This window comes from Bison bison, unplaced genomic scaffold (genome assembly GCF_000754665.1).
Source record: "Bison bison bison isolate TAMUID 2011002044 unplaced genomic scaffold, Bison_UMD1.0 scf7180017864223, whole genome shotgun sequence".
In the NCBI taxonomy this organism is placed as follows: Eukaryota; Metazoa; Chordata; class Mammalia; order Artiodactyla; family Bovidae; genus Bison; species Bison bison.
In genome coordinates this window covers 719,870-741,987 of record NW_011494795.1, presented here as the reverse complement: position 1 = coordinate 741,987, position 22,118 = coordinate 719,870, and the positions used below count along the sequence as shown (strand labels likewise).

The 22,118-nt window shown below is 42.8% G+C and overlaps 1 protein-coding gene across 1 annotated transcript in view; it reads right to left on the bottom strand.

Annotated features, from left to right (window-relative positions):
* SMURF1 (SMAD specific E3 ubiquitin protein ligase 1) overlaps positions 1-22,118 on the bottom strand; it is an 82,197-nt gene that overhangs the window by 17,766 nt on the left and 42,313 nt on the right. The window contains exons 2-9 of the mRNA XM_010845774.1: positions 7,828-7,866; positions 6,600-6,708; positions 4,975-5,108; positions 4,761-4,826; positions 3,249-3,324; positions 1,567-1,808; positions 757-841; positions 73-150 (exon numbers count right to left, since the gene is read on the bottom strand). Coding sequence (XP_010844076.1) covers positions 73-150; positions 757-841; positions 1,567-1,808; positions 3,249-3,324; positions 4,761-4,826; positions 4,975-5,108; positions 6,600-6,708; positions 7,828-7,866 — 829 coding nt within the window. The remainder of the gene's footprint in view (positions 1-72; positions 151-756; positions 842-1,566; positions 1,809-3,248; positions 3,325-4,760; positions 4,827-4,974; positions 5,109-6,599; positions 6,709-7,827; positions 7,867-22,118) is intronic.

Below are 22,118 nucleotides of genomic sequence, written 5' to 3'. Positions count from 1 at the left end.
AGAAAGCAGAACAAAGAGAAAAAAGAAACTTAACTCCATTACAGGTAGGGGAGGGGCAGGGATCTCTCTGACCTGGGCTCAGATGTATGGCCTTGTAGAAGGAATTCGTATAGAAAAGCTCCATCTCCCCCAGGAGTGGTCCCCCAGGGACTGAGGCAATAGGGATGGTAAAGTAGAAGAGAGAAAGGGTGACGGAGCCTTTGTGTTTCCTGTTTCACTTTTTATTACGGAGAATTTTAAGCATATAAAAAAAGAGAGACCATAGTGAATAACCAGCTTCAACCATTACCAGCCCATCACCAACCTGCTTCCAGGTTTCCCCATTCACTCCCCCACTCCAATTATTTAAAGCATCAGGTCAGATATCAGATCATTTTATTCAGCAATACTTTTAGTTTAAAATGAGAGCAACCACATCTTGAAGGTTTTTCGAGTAAGTGCATTTGATTTCATCTAAGGGTGAGGGTCTTTTCCAGTTATGGAACCTGATTTCAAGACCCAGGATCGCTCTCTAAACTTTAGTCTAAAGGACCCAATTGTGCCACAGCAGCTGCTGACCAGCTGGGGGAGGGGGGAGCAGAGCTGGGACCTACCGCCCCCCCCCCCCGCCCCCGCCCCGAGAGTCTGAGTCAGGACCTCAGACAGCCCACCCTCTAAGCCTACATCTCCATACCCTAAGGGCTGTATCACCCACAGCCAGGGGGTCCAGGCACTGCTGGAACGCAGCCTTGCCGGTGAGCCACTCAGGAGACCTACCTGGGTATCCTGGGGTCGTGCCACGTGCTGACTCCCGTCTGCGTGTGCAGGAAGTACACCTGGCCCTGTACCGTGGTTCTCTGCTCTGCACGACACAGTGGGGACATGGTCAGTGACACTCGGTCCAAGGGGTCAGGCCTGTGAGCTCGGAGGCCCCGCTTCCTTGCCACAGTCTCTCAAAGGGCCGAGAGAGGGTGTGAAGGGCAGGAGTGAACTCGGGCCTGGCTTGCTGGGGTCAGCATGTGGACAGATCTTACTTCTCCTGTTCCCACCTGGAGAGGCGGCCACACCCCTCGACCTGCCACCTTGGGACTCATCCTGCCTCCACCCCTGTCCCCTGCAACAACTCATACTTCCGGTCTCATCTGCCCCATCTATGTGGATCCTCCAACATGGATCTACGTGAGTCCTCCTTCATTTAGGCGCTTCCTCTGTGGTTGTCAAAAGATTCTGTTTTACGTTTCCTGATAGTAGTACATCTTATCACTCCTACCCAAGGCCGTCCTTCCCACGTTCAAATCCCAGGGCGCTGCAAAGAGCCTCATCCAGACCCCCGCCCTGCTCCTCTTGGCTCTCTTTGACATTTGTTTGCCTACATTCTTCACACAATTGCTGTCCTAGAAGCTTGGAGCAAGGGCGGATACATTAAGGAGGAGCAGGATTTGTCAACCATCACACTGACACAACCGCCATGGGGCAGAGCTCTGCAAACATCAGCGGCTCTGGCAGGTACGTGTTACCAGAAAAGGTCTGAAACCGGAGAGAGACACGTGGCCAACCGCACTTGGAATGGCGGGTACGCGCCCTCACCGTAGCCTTCGGGCAGCTCCGGGGACTGGTGGCCATGAGGTCGGTTCTGTGGCGTCTGGAGCGACCCTCGCACCTCAGGGTTTCGCAGTCGCTGGGCCTGAAGTCTTTGGTCTTGACTCGGGGATTCCACAAACCTGCAGTTGCCCCCGCCAGCAGCGGCCCCGGGGCCATCCGTGTACGGGGCTGGCTCCTCCATGAAGCAGCTGAGGGGCCTTCCAGGCCCGGAGTCTTCATACACGGTTCTGGAAGGGGGAGGATACAGCTCACGTGACAACACCCGCCAAAGACAGGGACGCACCCCAGTTCACGCCACGCTCTCACACCCGTCTATTCTGCTTCTCTTAGACAATACAGAATGTCCCCCGGACTTAGTTTCATCAAATTCGTCCTGTCCTTTTTCACTGGGAAGCCAAACTTGTTCACAAGGAATCAATGGCCTAAGGAAGCCACATGTTAAGTGCCACTGAGGCCAAGGTAGGATTTCAAACTTGGGGATAGCTGAATGGTCGGAAAACACCAACCTTGAACTATAAGAAGTTCAGAAAAGGAGATTTCAATTTTCTTGACTTGGAATCAAATTCAAACATTCCATTTGCCTTGTCATTTTATAATAGAACTCCTGGTTACATCAAATATTGCAATGACTTTAAAAGTGACTTTTAACATAAATCCTCATCCCCTAAACAACTGGGAAGACAATTTACCTTAAAGGCTATTTTCCCTTTTAAGCAAGTACTTTTGAAAAACGTTTTACGCTGGAAAATTCCCGAGAAACACAGAGGGAGGGACCAGCTCGGTGAACGCGCTGGACTCTTCACCCACCGCCGATACCATCCCGTGGCCACGTGGCCAGCTCTCCCCCCTCCACTGGATTATTCAGAAAACAATCCCCACATTTTACCATCTCATCCTTAGATATTTCGGCACATATCTCTGAAAGATGGGCCTTTTACCATTAGCATGATCCCCAAAATGGGTCATCATAATGCCAGTCAGTATTCAAATTTCGCCAGTCCACTATCGCATTAATCAGGATCCAAAAAGATCCACACACGGCATCTAGTAGGTGGGCCTCTTAAATCCTGTTGATTAAATTTATGGGTTCTCTTCCTTCCTTTTTATTCCCTTATTCTCCTTGCAGTGTATTTGCTGGACACTGGCTTAGGTCTGCTACACTCTACAGGGAGCCCCACTTCTGGATGGGATTTGTTATAGTCCCCTGGGGCTGGGCAGCCCATTCCCATCCCTGGAACCTCCAAGATCTATGTTCACGTCAGGTTCTCTTTCCTGATGGTGTCAACAACTATTAATGGCATTAAGAGTTAATTCATTGGGGATCGAAAAATCATGATAGTGACCAACGAGAGCTCTTGATGGTTTGGGGGGTTTGGTTTTTTATAACTTCTTTCTTTCTGTATCGTCATGAACTCCACGGACTGGTTTGATGTGTTGCAGTTATCATTCTTGACCAACGCTCTCAGGCCAGTGGGAACCTCTGCAAACTGGACCCTGAGTCTTTGGGGCATGACCCTACTAGTCTTGACAGCTTCCTTTACAGACAAGGAAACTGGATCGTAGTTGTATCCCCAAGTCCCTCCCTGCACCTCAGATATTCAACGCAGTGAAAAGGTGTGCGGGGTGCTCTCCCGCAGCGCGAGCGCCAGCAGCCTGGGGGTACGCACCCTTCACTCTCCAGCAGGCCTCTGCAGTCCACCACAGAGCCGCCAGTGCCGATCCTGTCTCGTGTCTGTAAACTGACTGAAAAGAAAAGGACATCTTGCATTAAAATCCAGGGATATTTTATACAACTGCAATATAGTGAGCCACTACAAATGTATAATTTATATACGATATTATTTTTAAAGTGAGGTGTCTGTCTCTGCACTCACATGACACATGCCTGTGCTTTCAAGTATGAGACATTTGCAGTGGCTCCACACCACTGCACACCACTCGGACCCCTCCTTGTGAACGTGGAACAGGAGGAGGTGCTGTGTGTGCCACGCTTTCCATAAAAATAACACAATGTTCACTTTTTCCAAGTTATCTTGTTTTTTAAAGATTCTGACTTATGCTGGATGAGGACACAGAGAGTACTGTCTATTTGCACAGTCTAGACGCATCTGTGTATCTACTCTCCATCCCCAGTACAACCAACAAAGACACGGATGAAGTTGCTTCCAGGTACTGGTTTTGCCCCGCATGTCTCTCCACAAAGAAGAGAAGACATCACAAACAGGCAGTGAGTGAGAACTCTGTCATCAGGAGAGTTTGCAGGATGGATACTCACTGTTCATTTATCCTGGGTCAGATCTACATAGCCGACTCACTGGAAAAGACTCTGATGCTGGGAAAGATTGAGGACAAGAGGAGAAGGGGGCAACAGAGGATGAGATGGTTGGATGGCATCACCGACCTAATGGACATGAGTTTGAGCAAACTCTGGAAGATAGTGAAGGACAAGGAAGCCTGGCGTGCTGTAGTCCTTGACATCGCAAAGAGTCAGACACAACTCAGCAACTGAACAACAAGTTCTACACAAGACAAGACCTAAAAGATTTGGGGTCATAAGTCATTCTGTGTGCTACTGAAATACTATGGGGTTTTTTTGGATTCCCTGCAATGCAGGGTCAATATCTGAGTTACTCTGAAATGCTAATAAGAATGGGGTGGGATAACAGGAGGAACTGCTTAACCGACAAATTAACTTCCAGCAGAATATGTCTAGTCAACACTTCGTAACATTAGCATGTTTCATTTCTTCATTCTAAGTCAATCTTCTGTAAAACCATAGGACACGGAAGTCTTCAGAAACCCCACTGCCATCTACATGCGTAATGGCCTTTCCGTGGATCTGTCTCAGCTCATGCACGCGTGGCCACTGTGTTTACCATCTGCGCTTGGGTAACGGGACAAGTGTGAGGACTCAAATTACATCCAAAATTACAACCCTACATCTCTGTGTACCTCAGTCACTTTAACTCCACCTTGAACGACTAAATGAAGGGAACCGGATAAAGTAACAAAAACCACACAAGATGAAACTTCTTAGTACTGGAGAGATGGCCCCCAAATGTGGCTTGTCCTTCACGTACGTCACCATGGGTCAGTGGCTTTGTGTGTTTTCTCAGTGATGAAGAGCTGGATGTTAAGTTCTGTAAAAGTTATCTCTTTAGAGATGAGAAAGTTCTTACCCACTATTTGGCCACGAACTGCATCAGTATCTGAGGGGTTTAGTTTGCACAGATCCAAACGCTGGTCTGCAAACAAACAATGCAAAACTTAACCTGGGGAATGTTAACTAGGGAGGAGGGCAGGAATTCTGTATTCAAAAATGGTAATAAACAGAATGATGGCTCGTAAGCCTTCCTCGGTGCATTGAGAGGCAGAAAAGCGTTGGGTTCTTACAGCCAGTATCTTTTAATCTGCTGATGGCGTTGGACAGCAGCCGCACACACCCCAGGAAGCCGGCTCCCTGCTTCTTGTGAATCTTCTTGTGGTTCCACACGCTGATGGTTATAGAATCCGTTTTTCCAACATATCTGAAACCAAAGTGCAAATTCATCTTTAATTGCATTTCTATATTACAATGGCCCATCGAGATTCTATTTGACAGACTTGTTAGTCCAGAAGAATTCTCTGAAAATAATGTTGGCTCTAGATCCACAAGTACAGGCACTCGATGAATATCTGTCACTAACTTCAATGGGTGGCAAAAGGGCTACAGCTGATTATGTGAGAAGCACATGGAGATAACTACATGCTGATGATAATCTTATAACAGGGATTTACTAGATTTTAATAGTTTCAAAGATAATGGCAGGATTCATAAGCTCCCACCAATTAGGCTTTGTAGAGAATAACCAGTCTGCAACAAAGGACTCCTTACAAACCCTCCATCCACCCAAAGCACACGAAAGAGCAGAGCTCTGGCAGGAGACCCCCTTCTTCTCAGGGCAGGTCAGCCATGAGGGGGCTTCCAGGACTTGGACTGACAACCGCTTTCCAGACCACCTCCAGAGCCACCGTGTAATTGAAAATGGGCCTCAGGATCCAGCTACTAAAAACCCCCTCAAACCAGCACGATCTGTGGTGTGGTAGTAAAAGAAAGCAGTACTCACTCAGCGTTACCTGACAAAATTTCCTAGCAAGGACGTGAAAACAGAGGTGAATATGAAATAGTGGTTTTCAAAGGGCAATCCCCACATGGATATAAGAAGTTGTCGGATGGTGTGTGGGCTCATATACATTCACTCATACCAAACTTTATTTGCTCTTGCAAAAAATGTGTGTGTGTTAGTTGCTCAGTTGTGTCCGACTTTTTGTGACCCCATGGACTGTAGTCAGCCATACTCCTCTGCCCATGGAATTCTTCAGGCAAGAATACTGGAGTGCGTAGCCATTCCCTTCTCCAGAGAATGTTCCTGACCCAGGGATCAAACCTGGGTCTCCCGCATTGCAGGCAGTTCTTTACTATCTAAGCAAAATTTTTAAAATCAGCATATATATATGTGTGTGTGTATAAGATATTTGTATAATATGTGGAGAAGGAAACCCACTCCAGTATTGTTGCCTAGGAAATCCCATGGACAGAGGAGCCTGGCAGGCTACATCCATGGAGTCGCCAAAGAGTCAGACATGACTTGGCGACTGAACAACAAAAACAACATAATAAATATGTATAATAATACATTTCAAATAATGCGTTTTACAACTATGCTCATGGTTTTGCTCAAAAAACAGTAGCATATAGAGGACCTGAACCATAGCCCCTTTTTCCTGTTAGGGAGGGCCAGGAGACTCAATGTTTGAAGATCACAGTTACAGAAGCAAACCATAAAAAAAATGTATGAAAACGTCAAATGCAAGAACTTCCAAGTATATGAATTCTAAAAGTAGGCACTGTGTCTTTGGCCATCCATGTTTGTTACCAGAAACAAGTTGGTAATCCCTTTTTTAAACAAATGCTTCTCTTACAAGCTAGACACCTACTCTCCCTCATTCCCGAGTGCCTTGTGGGGCATCCGACTCACAGATCGTAGTGCTGGTTCCACTTTGGGTCCAGTGTGTTCTTCACCGTGTCCGTTGAGTGGCACTGCCCAGATCCGTCCACAACAATCTTTGCAAAAGGGTCAGGGAGCCCTGGAGGAGAGGGGACAGCCACACTGGATGAGATGACAGATCTACCAGTGCAACACAGAACATGGTCCCGCAGGTAAAGGGCGCTTCAAGATCACCTAACTATCCTGGTATATTTCATTCTCAAATTTAAGGTTAGTTTCGATCAGCAAAGTAAGTTATTTCCATTAAGCTTTCTAAGAAAAGCAACCCAGAATGACACCTCCTCAGTTTTTTAGACACTAGAAATGAAACTCTGAAAACAGGCTTAAATTCGGATTTCCATTTCTGGAGATCACTACCAGTTGAATGGAGGAAACAGTGTCATTTAAATGTATTTGTACTTTCTAAAAAATAACACCTAGACATTGTGTTTGCTGGTCTTTGTCTATTTTATCTCTGGACGCAGCATTCACCACATTTTCATTAGGTAGGTTCTTAAATGCTGGAGTGTGAATCAGACAGGTTTATAAGATCAAAGAGGTGGCCGGGTCTGAGAGACAGACCTGGATGGGATCCATCCCTCTGCACCTTCTTAGCTCCTTGAATAAAGCCCATGAACCTCTCAGTTTCTTCACCTGAGAGTGTGAATACTACCACTTAGGAACCAAGAAGCATTCTGGTGAGGATCAGAAAGAGTGTGAAAATTTTCCTGCTGCGGGCACCTACTTTATAGTAGGTGAGCTCCTTAAGCGATTCCTTTCATAAGAAAATGACTCTTCATTTATTATTTTTATTTTTACAATTCCTTTCATTACAAGACTTTTCAAGTAAGATTGAATTTATCAAATTTGACTATTAGTTTTACTGAAACTCAGACGCTTTATAGAAAAATGTCTCATCTGTATTTGAGAACACTTCAGCAGAAAGCGATACATTAATGGATGGAAAGGCAGAGAAAATGGGGTGTGGCCAGAATAGGGAACGAGAGAGAGCTTTTCCTGCTTGAGTTATAAATTTTGTGCCTGGGAGCTAAGCAGCCTCTGTGACGTAGTCAACTGGGAAATGAAGTTTGTCAAACCGTGGGTTTCTAGTCTTTTCTTTTAGGAGAATACACCCAGTGTTTTTTGAAAAAGTTTTGAATTTCAGAAATATGTGAAGAATATTAATAGTGTAAGAGAGCAAAAATGGGTGTTTACTTACTGAAGAAGTCTTTCTTTGCAAGGTTCTTGGCACATAATACTAAAAACAAACAAACAAAAAAGGCAAGGGTTAGCATTTATGGACAAGATTTTCACCCTAGTTAGTCGCTATGGACAGAACTATACCCCACCCAAAATCCATATGTTGAAGGTCCAGGCCCTGATGTGAAGGTATCTACAGGTGGTGCCCTTGGGAAGTGCTTGGGGTTAGCCGAGGTCACGGGGGTGGGGCTGGCATGATGGGGGGTCCGTGCCTCTATAAAGAAGGGCCCACAGCACATGCCCTCACTCGGCTCTCCATGTGAAGATGCACGAGGTGGCCGTCTACAAGCCAGCAAGAGGGCCTTCGCCCAGAACCAAATCTCCCCCCTCCTCATCTTAGGCTTTTCCAGCCTCCTATGGGAAATAAATGTTTGCTGTGTAAGCCGCCAGCCGATGGGATTTTGCTAGAGGCCCAAACTGGCTGAGGCGCTAGCCTATATTTGCAGTGGGGCGGGGGGAGGGAACCTCAAAATTATCTTTGCCATTGATTGTATTTCAAATTAAGTGTTACATTAAACAAAAAACTGACAGTAACTAGGAAGTGTTTTCTCCTTCAGTTAGAAATCAACTGTAACAAATGCAAAATGGTTTAAACTTAAAAATTTTTCTTAAACATACATGGGTGAATTTATCAATGTGTTCTTGAAACTGCCAGGATCACATTAACACCAGCTGAAATGAAGACCTACAGCCTGTCTCTTCAGAGCGCCTGCTCCTAAGAGGAGCCATGCATCTTTGATATTTGACTAAATAACACAATTTTATGAACGTAAGCTCTGGTATGTTGGAGAACAGAACGGGAGAGTGACGGAAAATACGGGGCCATCATCAAATGTGAAAAACAAATGATAAAATGCATGCTAAGAATGTGGCACAATGTTGGTATATAGAAAGAACGCAATAAATGCCATTGTTACAATTTTATTAATGAGGTGGGTAAGAAATTTTGTCACTAGATCCATTCCATGATTAAAGCTATTATATGAAGGGAAAATACACAATATATTATACCACCTTACCTGCCTCCTGAGAAACCTGTATGCAGATCAAGAAGCAACAGTTAGAACCTGACAGGGAACAACAGACTAGTTCCCAATTGGGAAGGAGTACATCAAGGTACTCCTTGATATGTGATAGTACATACTGTCACCCTGCTTACTTAACTTATACGCAGAGTACATCATGTGAAATGCCGGGCTGGATGAAGCACAAGCCAGAATCAAGACTGCCGGGAGAAATCTCAATAACCTCAGATATGCAGATGACACCACCCTTATGGCAGAAAGTGAAGAAGGACTAAAGAGCCTCTTGATGAAGGTCAAAGAGGAAAGTGAAAAAGTTGGCTTAAAACTCAACATTCAAAAAACAAAGATCATGGCATCCGGTCCCATCACTTCATGGGAAATAGATGGGGAAACAGTGGAAACAGTGTCAGACTTTATTTTTCTGGGCTCCAAAATCACTGCAGATGGTGACTGCAGCCACGAAATTAAATGACACTTGCTCCTTGGAGGAAAAGCTATGACTAACCTAGACAGCATATTAAAAAGCAGAGACATTACTTTGCCGACAAAGTAGCTTTGTCTAGTCAAAGCTGTGGTTTTTCCAGTAGTCATGTATGGATGTGAGAGCTGGACTATAAAGAAGGCAGCGAGCCAAAGAATTGATGCTTTTGAGTTGTGGTGCTGGAAAAGACTCCTGAGAGTCCCTTGGGCAGCAAGGAGATCAAACCAGTCAATCCTAAAGGAAATCAGTCCTGAATATTCATTGGAGGGACTGATGCTGAAGTTGAAACTCCAATACTTTGGCCACCTGATGGGTAGAGCCAACTCATTAGAAAAGACCCTGATGCTGGGAAAGATTGAGGGCAAGAGAAGAAGGGGACGACAGAGGATGAGATGGTTGGATGGCATCACTGCCTCAATGCACATGAGTTTGAGCAAGCTCCGGGAGTTGGTGATGGACAGGGAGGCCTGGTGTGCTGCAGTCCTCGGGGTCACAAAGAGTCGACACGACTGAGCAAAGGAACAACAACAACAGTTACGTGTACAGCTGGTAAGAAATTTTGCCACCAGATCCATTACGTGATTAAACTATGACATGAAGGGAAAATACACCAATGTGTTATGCATACATAGCATCCCAATTTTTAAGAATACAGTGTATCACTGTGACCTTATTTGACAAAAACATACAGAGGAACCTGTCAGGCTACAGTCCACAGGGTCGCAAAGAGTCGGACGCAACTGGAGTGACTGAGCACACAAGATCACTGCTAAGGCAATGTACAGGTCGTAGGTTTAGCGACTGTTTCAACTCCAGGAAATCCATAATATACTGTTCTGCAAACTTTTAGTATATTTTATATAACAACTTTATCAAGATAAAATTCCTATACAGTTCATCCAAGCGAAGTGTATAATTTATTGGTTTTTAATATACTCACTGAGCTGTATAACCATCAGCACATCAATGTAGAACATTTTCATCATCGCATAAAAGAAATCCTGCACCTATTAGCAGTCACTCATTATTAACCGCAAACCCCACCAGTCACGGCCACCACTAATCTACTTTACGTCTCTGGATGTGCCTAGAATGGACAGTTCACATAAATGGAATCATAGAATATGTGGTATTTCATGACTGGCTTAACATTTTTTTTTTTACTTTTTTAATTGAAGGATAATTGCTTTACAGTATTAGTTTCTGCCATACATCAACATGATTCAGCCACAGGTACACATATGTCCCCTCCCTGGTGAACCTCCCTCCCACCCCTCTAGGCTGAGCTCCCTGAGTCACACATCAAATCCCCACTGGCCATCTGTTTTACACACGGTAACGTGTATGTCTCCATGCTACTCTCTCCAGGCGGCCCACCCTCTCCTTCCCACTGTGCCCACAGGTCTGTTCTCTCGGTCTGCGTCTTTTCCTGTGCCTACTGGGATGGCCGATTGCTATCTGTCCTGCACCTATTGATAATGCTGCTTTACATGAATTGACTTCCAGCGTGAAACCAACCCTGCATTCTGAGCTGAAGGCCACCTGGTCATGGCGCATAACGGAACCTTTTCATGTGTGCTGTGAGCCAGCCAGGCCAGGGCTTTTCTTTGTAGAAAGTGTTTCCAGTCCCTAATCCATAATCTCTTCACAAGTCTAGTCACATTTTTCACTTCTCAAATCGGCCTTGGTAGTTGGTGTCTTTCTAGAAATTTGTCTATTTCACTTAAGTTACCGATTTATTGGCATACAGTTACATTTCCTCTTCAGTATAATCTTTACACCCTTCCTTTCAACGGAGATACATACACACACAGACACACACACACACACACACACTCTTCAGTCTTTTTTGTGGCTGGACCATAATTGATTACAGCTCTGCTTAGTGCTTCATTTCGTGTTTCTCTAATTTAAAAGTAAGGACAAAGTACTTACAAAAAATGAAAACTTGCAAATGTGTAAATAGGAAATGCATGCCTCCAAAATCTCATTGTTATCCTTTGTTTTTTAATAGCATTTTCCTGGCTGATCTCACATGCTTCCTTTTTTCCCATTTAACTTCAGAATTTCTTTGAGCAAGTTTTCAACAAATTCATAAATAAATTTGAGGGGAATTTACTGCTTTATAATATTAAGTATTCCCATTCTTGAGAGCAGCATATATATCCAGTTATTAAATTCTTCTTTAAATGCCTTTAAGTAACATTTTCATCTACTCACAAAAGTTTTCCACATTTATAACAGGGGTTACTCTTATATGTCTTGGGTTTTGTTATCATGATGAATGGGAGAGTGCCTTTCATTGTACTTTAAAAAAAAAAATCATCAAGATATCTGTTCTTTTATGGGTTTTCGGTGCACTTTCTAATAGTGATTTGGGTATAGGTAAGTGATAACTTGTCTTATAATAATTCTCAACCTGCCATCTTCTTCACTGCTCTTCCCATGAGCCTGTGATGTACTGTTTCTTTCCACTTCCTTGTTTTTCCAAGGTGCTGATGTTGGATTGCTTCTGACTAGAAGAATTCTGGTAACAAAAAGATTAATCCTTGTTCTTCTGCACAAGACAAGTAATTTAAAAAAAATTATGTATGTATTTCCTTGGCTGTGCCAGTCCTTAGCTGTGGCATGCAGGGTCTTGTTCGCTGACCAGGGATTGAACCCAGGCCCCAGCATTGCGAGCATGGAAGACCAGCAATGTTTTCATTTAAGGCTCATTCCAGTGGAATTCGGTTACCTCAAAAAGTAGCGAGGGTTTCAATATCGTCAGCACAAAGAGAATTTTGCCTCGATTTTGTGCAAAGATCATTTACGGTCACTATTAATCTAGTTTAGTTAATGGCATTTGATCTCTCCTAGTAGAAAAATTTTGTGATCCTGTGGTAGAATTCTGTTTGTCCACTCTATGAGATAAGAGATAACTTATTGCACTTAAAATCCCACTCTGTCTGGATCTACCACTCATTGTAAAGATATGTACCAATTTTAAGTAAGATTCTGGAACTACAACAATGAACAAAAGATACAATTACTCTTTGAAGAAAAAGCAGCTGATTTTTTTCAGAGTATACTACCACATGTTCTCTTCAACTCTGAGGTGCCCTCTACTGAGGACAAATCAGGTCTAAATCCAGTAATTTCCTAATCATATGCCACGGTTTCCTAATTTGGGGGGTAAAGAAAGAACAAACTACATAATGTTCACTTAGCTTCTGAAACTACACGGGAAAGACGTGTTTTGCTAACATTCAATTAGTAAGTCAAACTTCTCTACCAGCTCCCTGACAGACGCGTAGGGTCCCCAAAATACTATTTGTGATTCACCCACTCTCTGAAAGATCATGTTCTTCAGAAGGAGTTGATGCTCTTTCTTAAGGTTTCATTAGTCTCCTCTGGTTGGCACTATGGATAAAAGTGTTTGCCTGCAGTTCCAAGCCAGAGGTTGGATGACAGTGAGGGAGAAACGTAGTTCGTGTTAAAAAAACAAGTAACAAAGTCCAGGGGTCACACAAGAGTCAGACATGATTTAGCAACTAAACAACAACAAAAAGTCCAGAGGGCATTTGGGACTTTTTTTTATGTTTGGGCTTCTCTGGGGGCTCAGGCTGTAAAGAATCCACCTGCAACGCAGGAGACCCCAGTTCGATTCCTGGGTTGGGAAGCTCCCCTGGAGAAAGGACAGGCTACCCACTCCAGTGTTCTGGCCGAGAGAATCCCCATGGGCAGAGGAGCATGGCAGGCTACAGCCCACGGGGTCCCACAGAGTCGGACACGACTAAGTACCTAAGCACAACACGGAACACTGGAAGAGTAACCCCGATTGTCTCTTGGGCTTCCCTGGTGGCTCAGCTGGTAAAGAATCCGCCTGCAATGCGGGAGACCTGGGTTCAATCCCTGGGTTGGGATGATCCCCTGGAGAAGGGAATGGCAACCCACTCCGGTATTCTGGCCTGGAAAATTCCATGGACTGTATAGTCCATAGGGTCACAAAGAGTCGGACACATCTAAGTGACTTTCACTATATTTGCACAAAGCCCTCCTTCATGAACAGTTATTTTTTTTACATCTTAAGGGATGATTTCCATAGACCAATGAAGCCATTACATTCAAAGAAAATCTATAACTGAGGAGCATTTTTAAATTTTTTAAAATTTAAATTTTTAAGACATTTTTACATTTTAATCTTAAAACGTTGCTTTCTTTGACACCTGGATTTTCCCACAGAACCTACAGGAGGATGACTTCCTGGGTGGAGGAGAGAGACAGGCCTCACAGGAAGCAATTTCCAAAGCTATGGTTGGTTTGACTTTTCTTCTCCCTCAAGAATTACAGGCCTATGCACCTTTGCCTTGGAAGATAAGAAAATTAGTTCATTAAAGGTTTCTGTCACTTAGAATAATTTCTATCTCCAGATCATATTTCTGTCTTAAATAAAGTAAATGAGATGTTTTTCAACCTTGTTCGACTGGGACTAAGATAGCAAGAAGAATCAGGGGAATTTTCTAGGTAGAAGCATTTTCCCTTGCGAAGAGCTGAGGAAAATTTACGTTTTCATTAGAGAATGTTTTATCTAAATAATTAAAGTTATACTCCAAAATTAATCACCTCATCGATCAATTAATTATTAGGATCAATGTTGTCTCCCTACATGTTTCTTTCTGTTTTCAAGCGGCCTTAGTCAAGAGCCATAACATGGTGACATTTACTAAACTCCAAAACTTAAAAAAATAAAACTCCAAAACTTCAGCTCCAATGTCTAGAATCTCATCTCCTAAAAAGCTCCTAGTGATTTTATAACCAGGAACTAAGGAGCAGTTTGCTACTGATGCTTCCAAAAACCACCCTGGAAAGCAGACTGTCTCCTCGGCAACCATCTGACCAGTGCCTCTGCCAAAAACACTCGATGAAATCTATCAATGGAATCGCAGTGGGAGGTTTGGAAACTTTGTCATTGTTTTGTGAAAAGTTCCAAATACTATCTAATTCCCTTTCACAGACCTAATAACAGCAGCTAAAATGTATCGGATGCTTACGAGGTGTAAGGCACTACCCTAAGTGTCTGACAAGCCTGGCCAGGTTTATCCAACACCACAATCCCATGAAACAGTTACTCTCATGTTTTGACCAACAAAAGCCAGGTAAAGGCTGCTGCTCTGAGCAGTGCATCCGTTTATCCATTTAACAAGCACCCACTGATGACCCGCCCGAGGCCAAGTCCTGTTCCAAGCGCAGAATGCCATGAAGAACTGAACAAAACCAACCCAGAAAGGTGCCTGTCCTGGGGTGCTTCTCAGGCCTGAGGGTTTGACTTTTAAGGCAAGTCAGGTAGTTTTTTTTTTTTTCCTTTTAAATGGTTGCTTAAAATTGACTTCCTAAGTTTAGACTATTTTCCTAAGGTTATATGATGTAAAATAAAACTCAACTTTGTCAGGAAGGAAATGAATTTTAACCCCCAAAAGCTTGTCATTAAGTAAATTATATTTGATTGTCACCTTAGAAGGAAAGTGAATGAACTCCATTGACAGGAGATAATCCAGAGTTAACAAGGAGGAGAACCTCCCGTGAGACCAAACATCCCCACCCAGTTGACTCCTGAAGAACTATGAAGATAAAAGCAAACTGCTCTGCGGGCCAGGTCATTTTAAACAAGGCCATAACTGCTGAGGGTAAAAGGGAAATGAAGGAATGTTGTGGGAAGAAAGCTAGAATTAAGCAAGCTCTCCTACAACCTCATAATCAGTCCAGACCTAAAACAAATAGACAAGGAAAAAGTAATAATAGCCAGAGAAAGTTCTGTCTGTGTTTTCTTTCAGTTACTGAGTTGACATATGAGGCTTTATTAATTTGATGCATAGAAAAGTCAATAGAAAACTGCAAGGGAAGACCGAAGCTTTAGCAAATATCCCCACAAACGGCTAAAGCCACAGTGCACAATCTTTTCAAATAAAGTCCCGTAACGTTTCTTTCCTATATATCATTTTATAGTAATACTTTCTATAGCACTGAAGTGAAGGTATTATTTGGCATAGTTTTATCATAAAATCGTCTATAATTGTGCAGCTAATCACTATTCACATCACAGCATTAGTTGGAATGAAATTATTATGCTCAATTTAGTCAAGAAAAATAGAAGAAAAGGATATTGAACAACTTGCTCAAGATGACCTTGGCAAGTCAGTGATGGAGATAAGAACTTGATTTATCTGTGAATGAAATGCACAGAGCTCACTGGATTATGCTCCTTCATTAAGACAACTGAGTGTTAGGAATGAAACTATTTGTCACCATATTAAAATTTTTCAGTCTGTGTGGCCAATATGGAATTCACAAGATCATTTTAAATTAAAAAAAAAATCGTGGCCCAGCCATTCCACCCTTAGGCATGTAATTAACAAAAATACTCACATACATAAGTTCGTGTGAGTAAGAGCAGATACATTGAGAGGGAGATCGAATAATGATTAACTGTAAACTAACAGTAACAATCGCTAATATTTATTGAGCTTACTCTGTGCCAAACACTATCAATAGCACTTTACAGATTATATCTTATTTAACACAACAAATAAGGAGGCCAAGACGAGGTGAGATTCAATCCCTTGCCCAAGCCCATGGAACCTGTAGATTTCTTTCTCCCTTGCGTCTGACCGACTCCAGAGCCCAAGCTCTCTACTGCACGCATCCTGATACTGTTTCCAAAAGGTATAATTACAGTGACAAGTTGACATAAACATAAGGAAGCCAGAATACTCCAGAGAAACACATATTTTTGTAAAAGCAAACAAATATGACTTAAAAAAAAAAGGGAACTAATTCTGCTAGATCCTACTTCTAACTAGAAAATGAAAAAAAAAATTGTAAAGCAGTGGTATCTCATTAAGCATACATTTTAAAATATAACAACTTGCTGAGATATAATTGACAAACCATAAAACTCATGCTTTTAAAGTATGAATACATTTCAGTGGTTTTTAATATATTCAGAGTTGTACAACCATCACCACCATTTAATTTCACAACATTTTCGTAATCTCCCAAAGAAGCCTTGAACCATTAGTGGTTACACACCCCTTCGCCCCTGTCCTAGCCTCTGGCAACCACTAATCTACTTTCTGTCTCTGTTTGTATTTGTATTGATGCTCGCCTACAGTGGACACTTCATGTACAGGTCATGCAGTATGCGGCCTTTTATGACTGCTTTCTTTCATTTAGCATAATGATTTCAAGGTTTGTTCACTCTGTAGCAAGTGTCAATACTTTATTCCTTTTTGTTGCCAAATAATACTCAGTTATATGAATATATCATACTTCATTTAATCCACTCACCAGAAAATAGACATTTCAGTTGTTCCCACATCTGGGCTACTGTGCATGATGCATGAATATTCATGTAACAAGGTTTTACATAGAAACATGTTTTCAGTTCTCTTAGGTACCCACCTAGGAGTGGAATTACTGGATCATATGGTAAGTCTATGTTTAACATTTTGAGGAACTGCCAAATTGTCTTCCAAACTGGCTGCCCAGTTTTACATTTCCACAGCAATGTGTAAAAGTTCCAATTTCTCTGCATCCTCGCCTCCGAGTATTTTTATCTGTACCAGCACCATGAGACAGAAAGACCTCTCTTTCCCCCTTCTAGTTGTCTCGACATCACTGCTGAAAACCAACTGAATGAAGACATGAGGATTTATTCTTGACTCTCAGTTCTGTTCCATTGATCTATATACTTCTATCCTTATACACTTCTATCCTTGACAGTCTGTAATAACTACCATGGCTTGGTATTAATAGTAAGTTTTGAAATTGCGAAGTGTGAATCTCCAATTTTGTTCTTGTTTTTTTAAGATTGTTTTGGTTATTCTAGATCTCTTGCATTTCCATATGAATCTGAAGATCAAACTCTGTAAATTCCCCAAATAAAGCCTCCTGAGACGTTGATTGGCTCTTTGCTACAGGGAAGCCTGGCGTGCTGCAGTCCATGGGGTCGCAGAGCCGGACACGACTGAGCGACTGAACTGAACTGCTACACATGCAGATGCCTCCAGTTCGTAAGCATAGATGTCTTTCCATTTACTCAGGCCTTCAGTTTCTTTCAATGTTTTATGGTTTTCAAATACTCATTTTTCTGTTTTTGATGCTATTTTAAAAGGAATTGTTTTCAACTCTCTTTTTCAGTACATTAATGGTTACAAAGGAGGTTGAAATGAGGGGACGCAGGGATGACAGCTAAGGGGTACAGGGTTTATTTTGGAGGTGATACTGCAATTGTGGTGGTGGTTATATAGCTCTGTGAACATACTAAAAACCACTGAATGGTACACTAAAAATGAGTGGATTTTATGATATGTGAATTCTACCTCAATAAAGGTGTTACTGAACAGAAAGAAAGAGAGAACCCCATTGAGTAGATAAATGAAAAAGTACAAGATGAAAGGAGTTTATCTCTATAGGAAAGACTATAGGGTTCATTTCCCCAGACCAGTGTCAAAAAGACTCTGTTTAAGACTGATGATTTATTTACAAATTAGTTAAATCATCTGAAGCAAAGTTGGAATGTCATGATATTAAACTAAGGAAAGAAAAAAACTTGTTTACTTTTATAATGTTGATCAAGTCCATTTTAGATGGACAAATGACCTGCCCATTAAACAAACCAGCTAAAGACTGCTACAATGATTTCAAAATTATTGGAAGAGTCACAACTGAAATCCCTGCTTCCTATGTTGATTTAAACTCAAATTATTCTTAAAACATTATCAAAATCCTTTTTGATAATACCTTAAGGATCTCCACTGCCTACAGACTGCTCCCTTTGGAGTTCAAAACACAAAATAAAATTTCTCTTGATCTACTTAACCAGCTTTATCACCCAAGTGTGGTTTACTTAACCGTTCCCAGACCACAACATAGCAATTTTTACCACTGGGCCTTTCTTCCTGTTGCATGCTGACCTCTTTCTGTGATAGTTAAGCAGGTGGTTTCTTTTTTTTTTTTTTGAGCTAGAGTGCGAGTCCAACAATTGTGCATGATTTACAATAGCCAAGACATGGAAGCAACCTAAATGTCCACAACAGATCAATGGATAAAGATGTGGTGTGTGTGTGTGTGTGTGTGTATTATATATACATATGTATATTGCGTGTGTACGTGTTAGTCACTCAGTCGTGTCCGACTCTGCTACCCGTGGACTGGAGCCCACCAGACTCCTCTGTGCATAGGATTCTCTGGGTAAGATTACTGGAGTGGGCTGCCATGCCCTTCCCCAGGGGATCTTCCCAACCCAGGGATCAAACCCAGGTCTCCCGCATTGCGGACAGATTCTTTACTGTCTGAGCCACCAGAGAAGCCCTTTGTATATTATATATACTTATATAATGTACCTATATACACACACACACACACACACACAGGCACAATGAAATAGTACTCAGCCATAAAAAATAAGGCCATCTGCAGCAACAGGGATGATGGATCTAGAGATTAACGTACTAAATGAAGTCAGACAAATATCATATGATATCACTTACACGTGGAATCTTAAAAAGTGATACAAACGAACTTACTTATAAAACAGAAACAGACTCACAGACGTAGAAAACAAACTTATGGTTTCCGAAAGGGAAAGCGGGGAGAGGGATTAATTTGGAATTTGGGGTTAACAGATAAATAGTACAGATAAATAACAGATGAATAGTGGCAGCCCACTCCAGTGTTCTTGCCTGGAGAATCCCAGGGACGGGGGAGCCTGGTGGGCTGCCGTCTACGGGGTCGCACAGAGTCGGACACGACTGAAGCGACTCAGCAGCAGCAGCACTACATATATGGAGAACTATATAGTCGGTATCTTATAATAACCTAAATGTAAAAGAATCTGAATCACTCTGCTATATACCTGAAACACTGTAAATCAACTATACTTCAATAAAAAAAATTTTTTAAACCCATAGAGTAGGTATTCGGTCGGTATCTGTGGAGAGCTCTACTTATCTCCTGCTCAACTCTGTCCCAAGCACTTCACCTAAGCAACCTCTTCCACAACCCCAGGAAGAACCTAAGGGTCTGAGGAGAAACTCAGCCAAGGTTGCACACGTGGAAACACCGTTCAGTCATTGCAGTTCTACTCATTCTTTCAGTTACAGCTCAAATCTTAACTTTTTCCCTGTTAGGCCAACAGCGATTTCTCCTTTCTCTGAACTTCTAAAGGGCTTCCTGCCTTTGACATATACTGCCCTGAATTGTAGTTTCAAAGCAGACTTTATTTTTTAGTGCAGTTTTAGGTTCACAGCATAATTAAGTGGGAAGTAGGGAGCCTTCCCTTTCTCCCTGACCACGGGCACAGCCTTCCCAACCATCAGGATCCCTCACCAGAGTGCCGTCTTTGTGACAGTCAGGGCAGCCACACGACGCCTCAGCAGCGCCGCACGTCCACAGCTGGCCTGACGGCTCACTGCCAGTGCCGTGCATCCTGCAGGGCCTGACGTATCCACGAACACAGTATCACACAGAGTCGTCTCACCGCCCCGAAAGTTGTTTTGCTTATTCATCCTTTCCTTCAAATTCCTGACAATCACTGATCTTTAAACAACCTCCATAGTTTGGTCTTTTTCAGAATGTCATATGGTTGGAATTACACAGTATGCGCCTATTCAGATTGACTTCCTTCACTTAGTAATATGCAGTTAAGGCTCCTCCTTGTCTTTTCATGACTTGGCAATTCATTTCCTTTTATTTTTTTAAATTAACTTATTTATTTTCATTGGAGGCTAATTACTTTACAATATTGTAGTGGTTTTCATTTCCTTTTAGTACTGAATAATATTCCACTGTCTGGATGGACTAGAGCTGCTTTCTCAAGTTTTGGCAATTATGAATAAAACTTCAAATAAACATCTACCAACAAAAGAATTAATCAACACAAGAAATGGACAATTTTGAGCCAACCTGAGGATTATAACCCCAGGAGACAGTCTTTCAGAAAGCTATAAGGCCCGTTCCACCTTTTAGAGGTCAAGGCACAGTTACGCAAGTTTTGGGGAGTAACATATTGATAGTGTCCTTGTCCCACAAGGCCAGCAGTGGGTTCCTGTGGCCCCTTACAGGGTTGGGGAAGGAATGTTATCTCCTAAGGAGTTACCTTGCTGGCGCCAGGGGGAAATTGCCTTTTATTCTGGCAAGGAGGCATTCCTGTATCTTCTAGGGGGATCTAGTTAATATGTAATGCAAATGCGCCATGCTCACCAAAGGGGAGAGGGCAAGGGGCTCAAACAGGCAAAGAGAATTTCACATTTAAAGATTTCCTTGTCCTGTCTCGAAAATCCTTTTTTTTCATCATTTTTTGTTGTGGACTGTTTTCATCCCCTTTGGTTAAATACCAAAGAGCACAACTCCTGGATTATGTGGCAGAGATATGTTTAGTGTTGAAAAGAACTGCCAAACTGTACCCCAAAGGGACTGCCCCATTTTGCGCTCCCACCAGCAGTGAGCGAGAGTTCCTATTTCTCCACATTCTCGCCGGCGTTCGATGTTGTCAGTATTTTGGATTCTGGCCCTTCTAATAGGTGTGCAGCAGAATCTCATCGTTGTTTCACTTTGCACTGCCCTGATGACGTATGGTATGGAGCACCGTTTCATATGCTTTTGGCCATCTGTGTATCTTCTCTGGTAAGACGTCTGTTCAGGTCATCTGCCTATTTCTTAACTGAGTGGGTGGGCTGTTTTCTTACTGTTGAGTTTTAAGCATCATGTGTACACCTGAAACTACTATTATAAGTCAACTATACCTCAATTAAAAAAAAAAAGTTATTATTTTGGATTAACAGTCCTTTATCAGACATATCCTTTGCAAACATTTTATCCCTGGATGTGGCCTCTGCATTAATTTTTTTCCCCCACATTTTTAAGTCTTACAAAATTGGGCTTAAATATATCAAAGTTATTTTGAGTAGCCATACTGCTTTCCCTGGGAAGTAATATCACCTGATGTTTAAAGTAACTTGAATGAAAATTCACGTCATCCGTATAGAAGATACCATGTGGCCTTTCTGTTTACTGGCAGCGATCCTCCAGATGGGTGACTGAGAGCACATGGGAGCCACGGAGGACAAGGCTTCCTGCCGCACACCAGCTCCTAAGCCTCTGTAACCCCAACCCTGGAAAGCACACAACGTGGGTGCGAGGCTAGTCCAGGTTATGGACTTACTGGCTTCGGGTCTAATGTGGTGGATCCCAGTGCCCAGTAAGTGTGAAACTCACAGCAAATCCAGCCTTCACGGTGCCAACCTCCTGCAGGACACCTGGAGCTGGAAGCAGATGCCATCAGCACGTCTGTTGCTGTTAAGTCATGTCCAACTCTTTGCAACCCTCTGAACTGCAGAACACCATGACCAGGACCGCAACCATGAACGTCAGGGAGACACATAAAAACTACGAAGAATGGGGGATCCCAGCCCGCCAGGCTCCTCTGTCCACGGGATTTCCCAGGCAAGAATACTGGAGCGGGTTGCCACTTCCTTCTCCAGAGGATCTTTCCGACCCAGGGATCAAACCCACATCTCCTACACTGGCAGGCAGATTCTTTACCACTGAGTCACCAGGGAAGCCCATTAGCACCCTCAGAGTCCTGAATTCTTAATAGGCTGCTTAGAATTCCAAACTCATATTCTTTGAAGTTATCCTCATTGAAGCAATCCATAAAGTTATCAGAAGAAATCAGTGGTAGCAGCAAGCCAACCCATAAACACA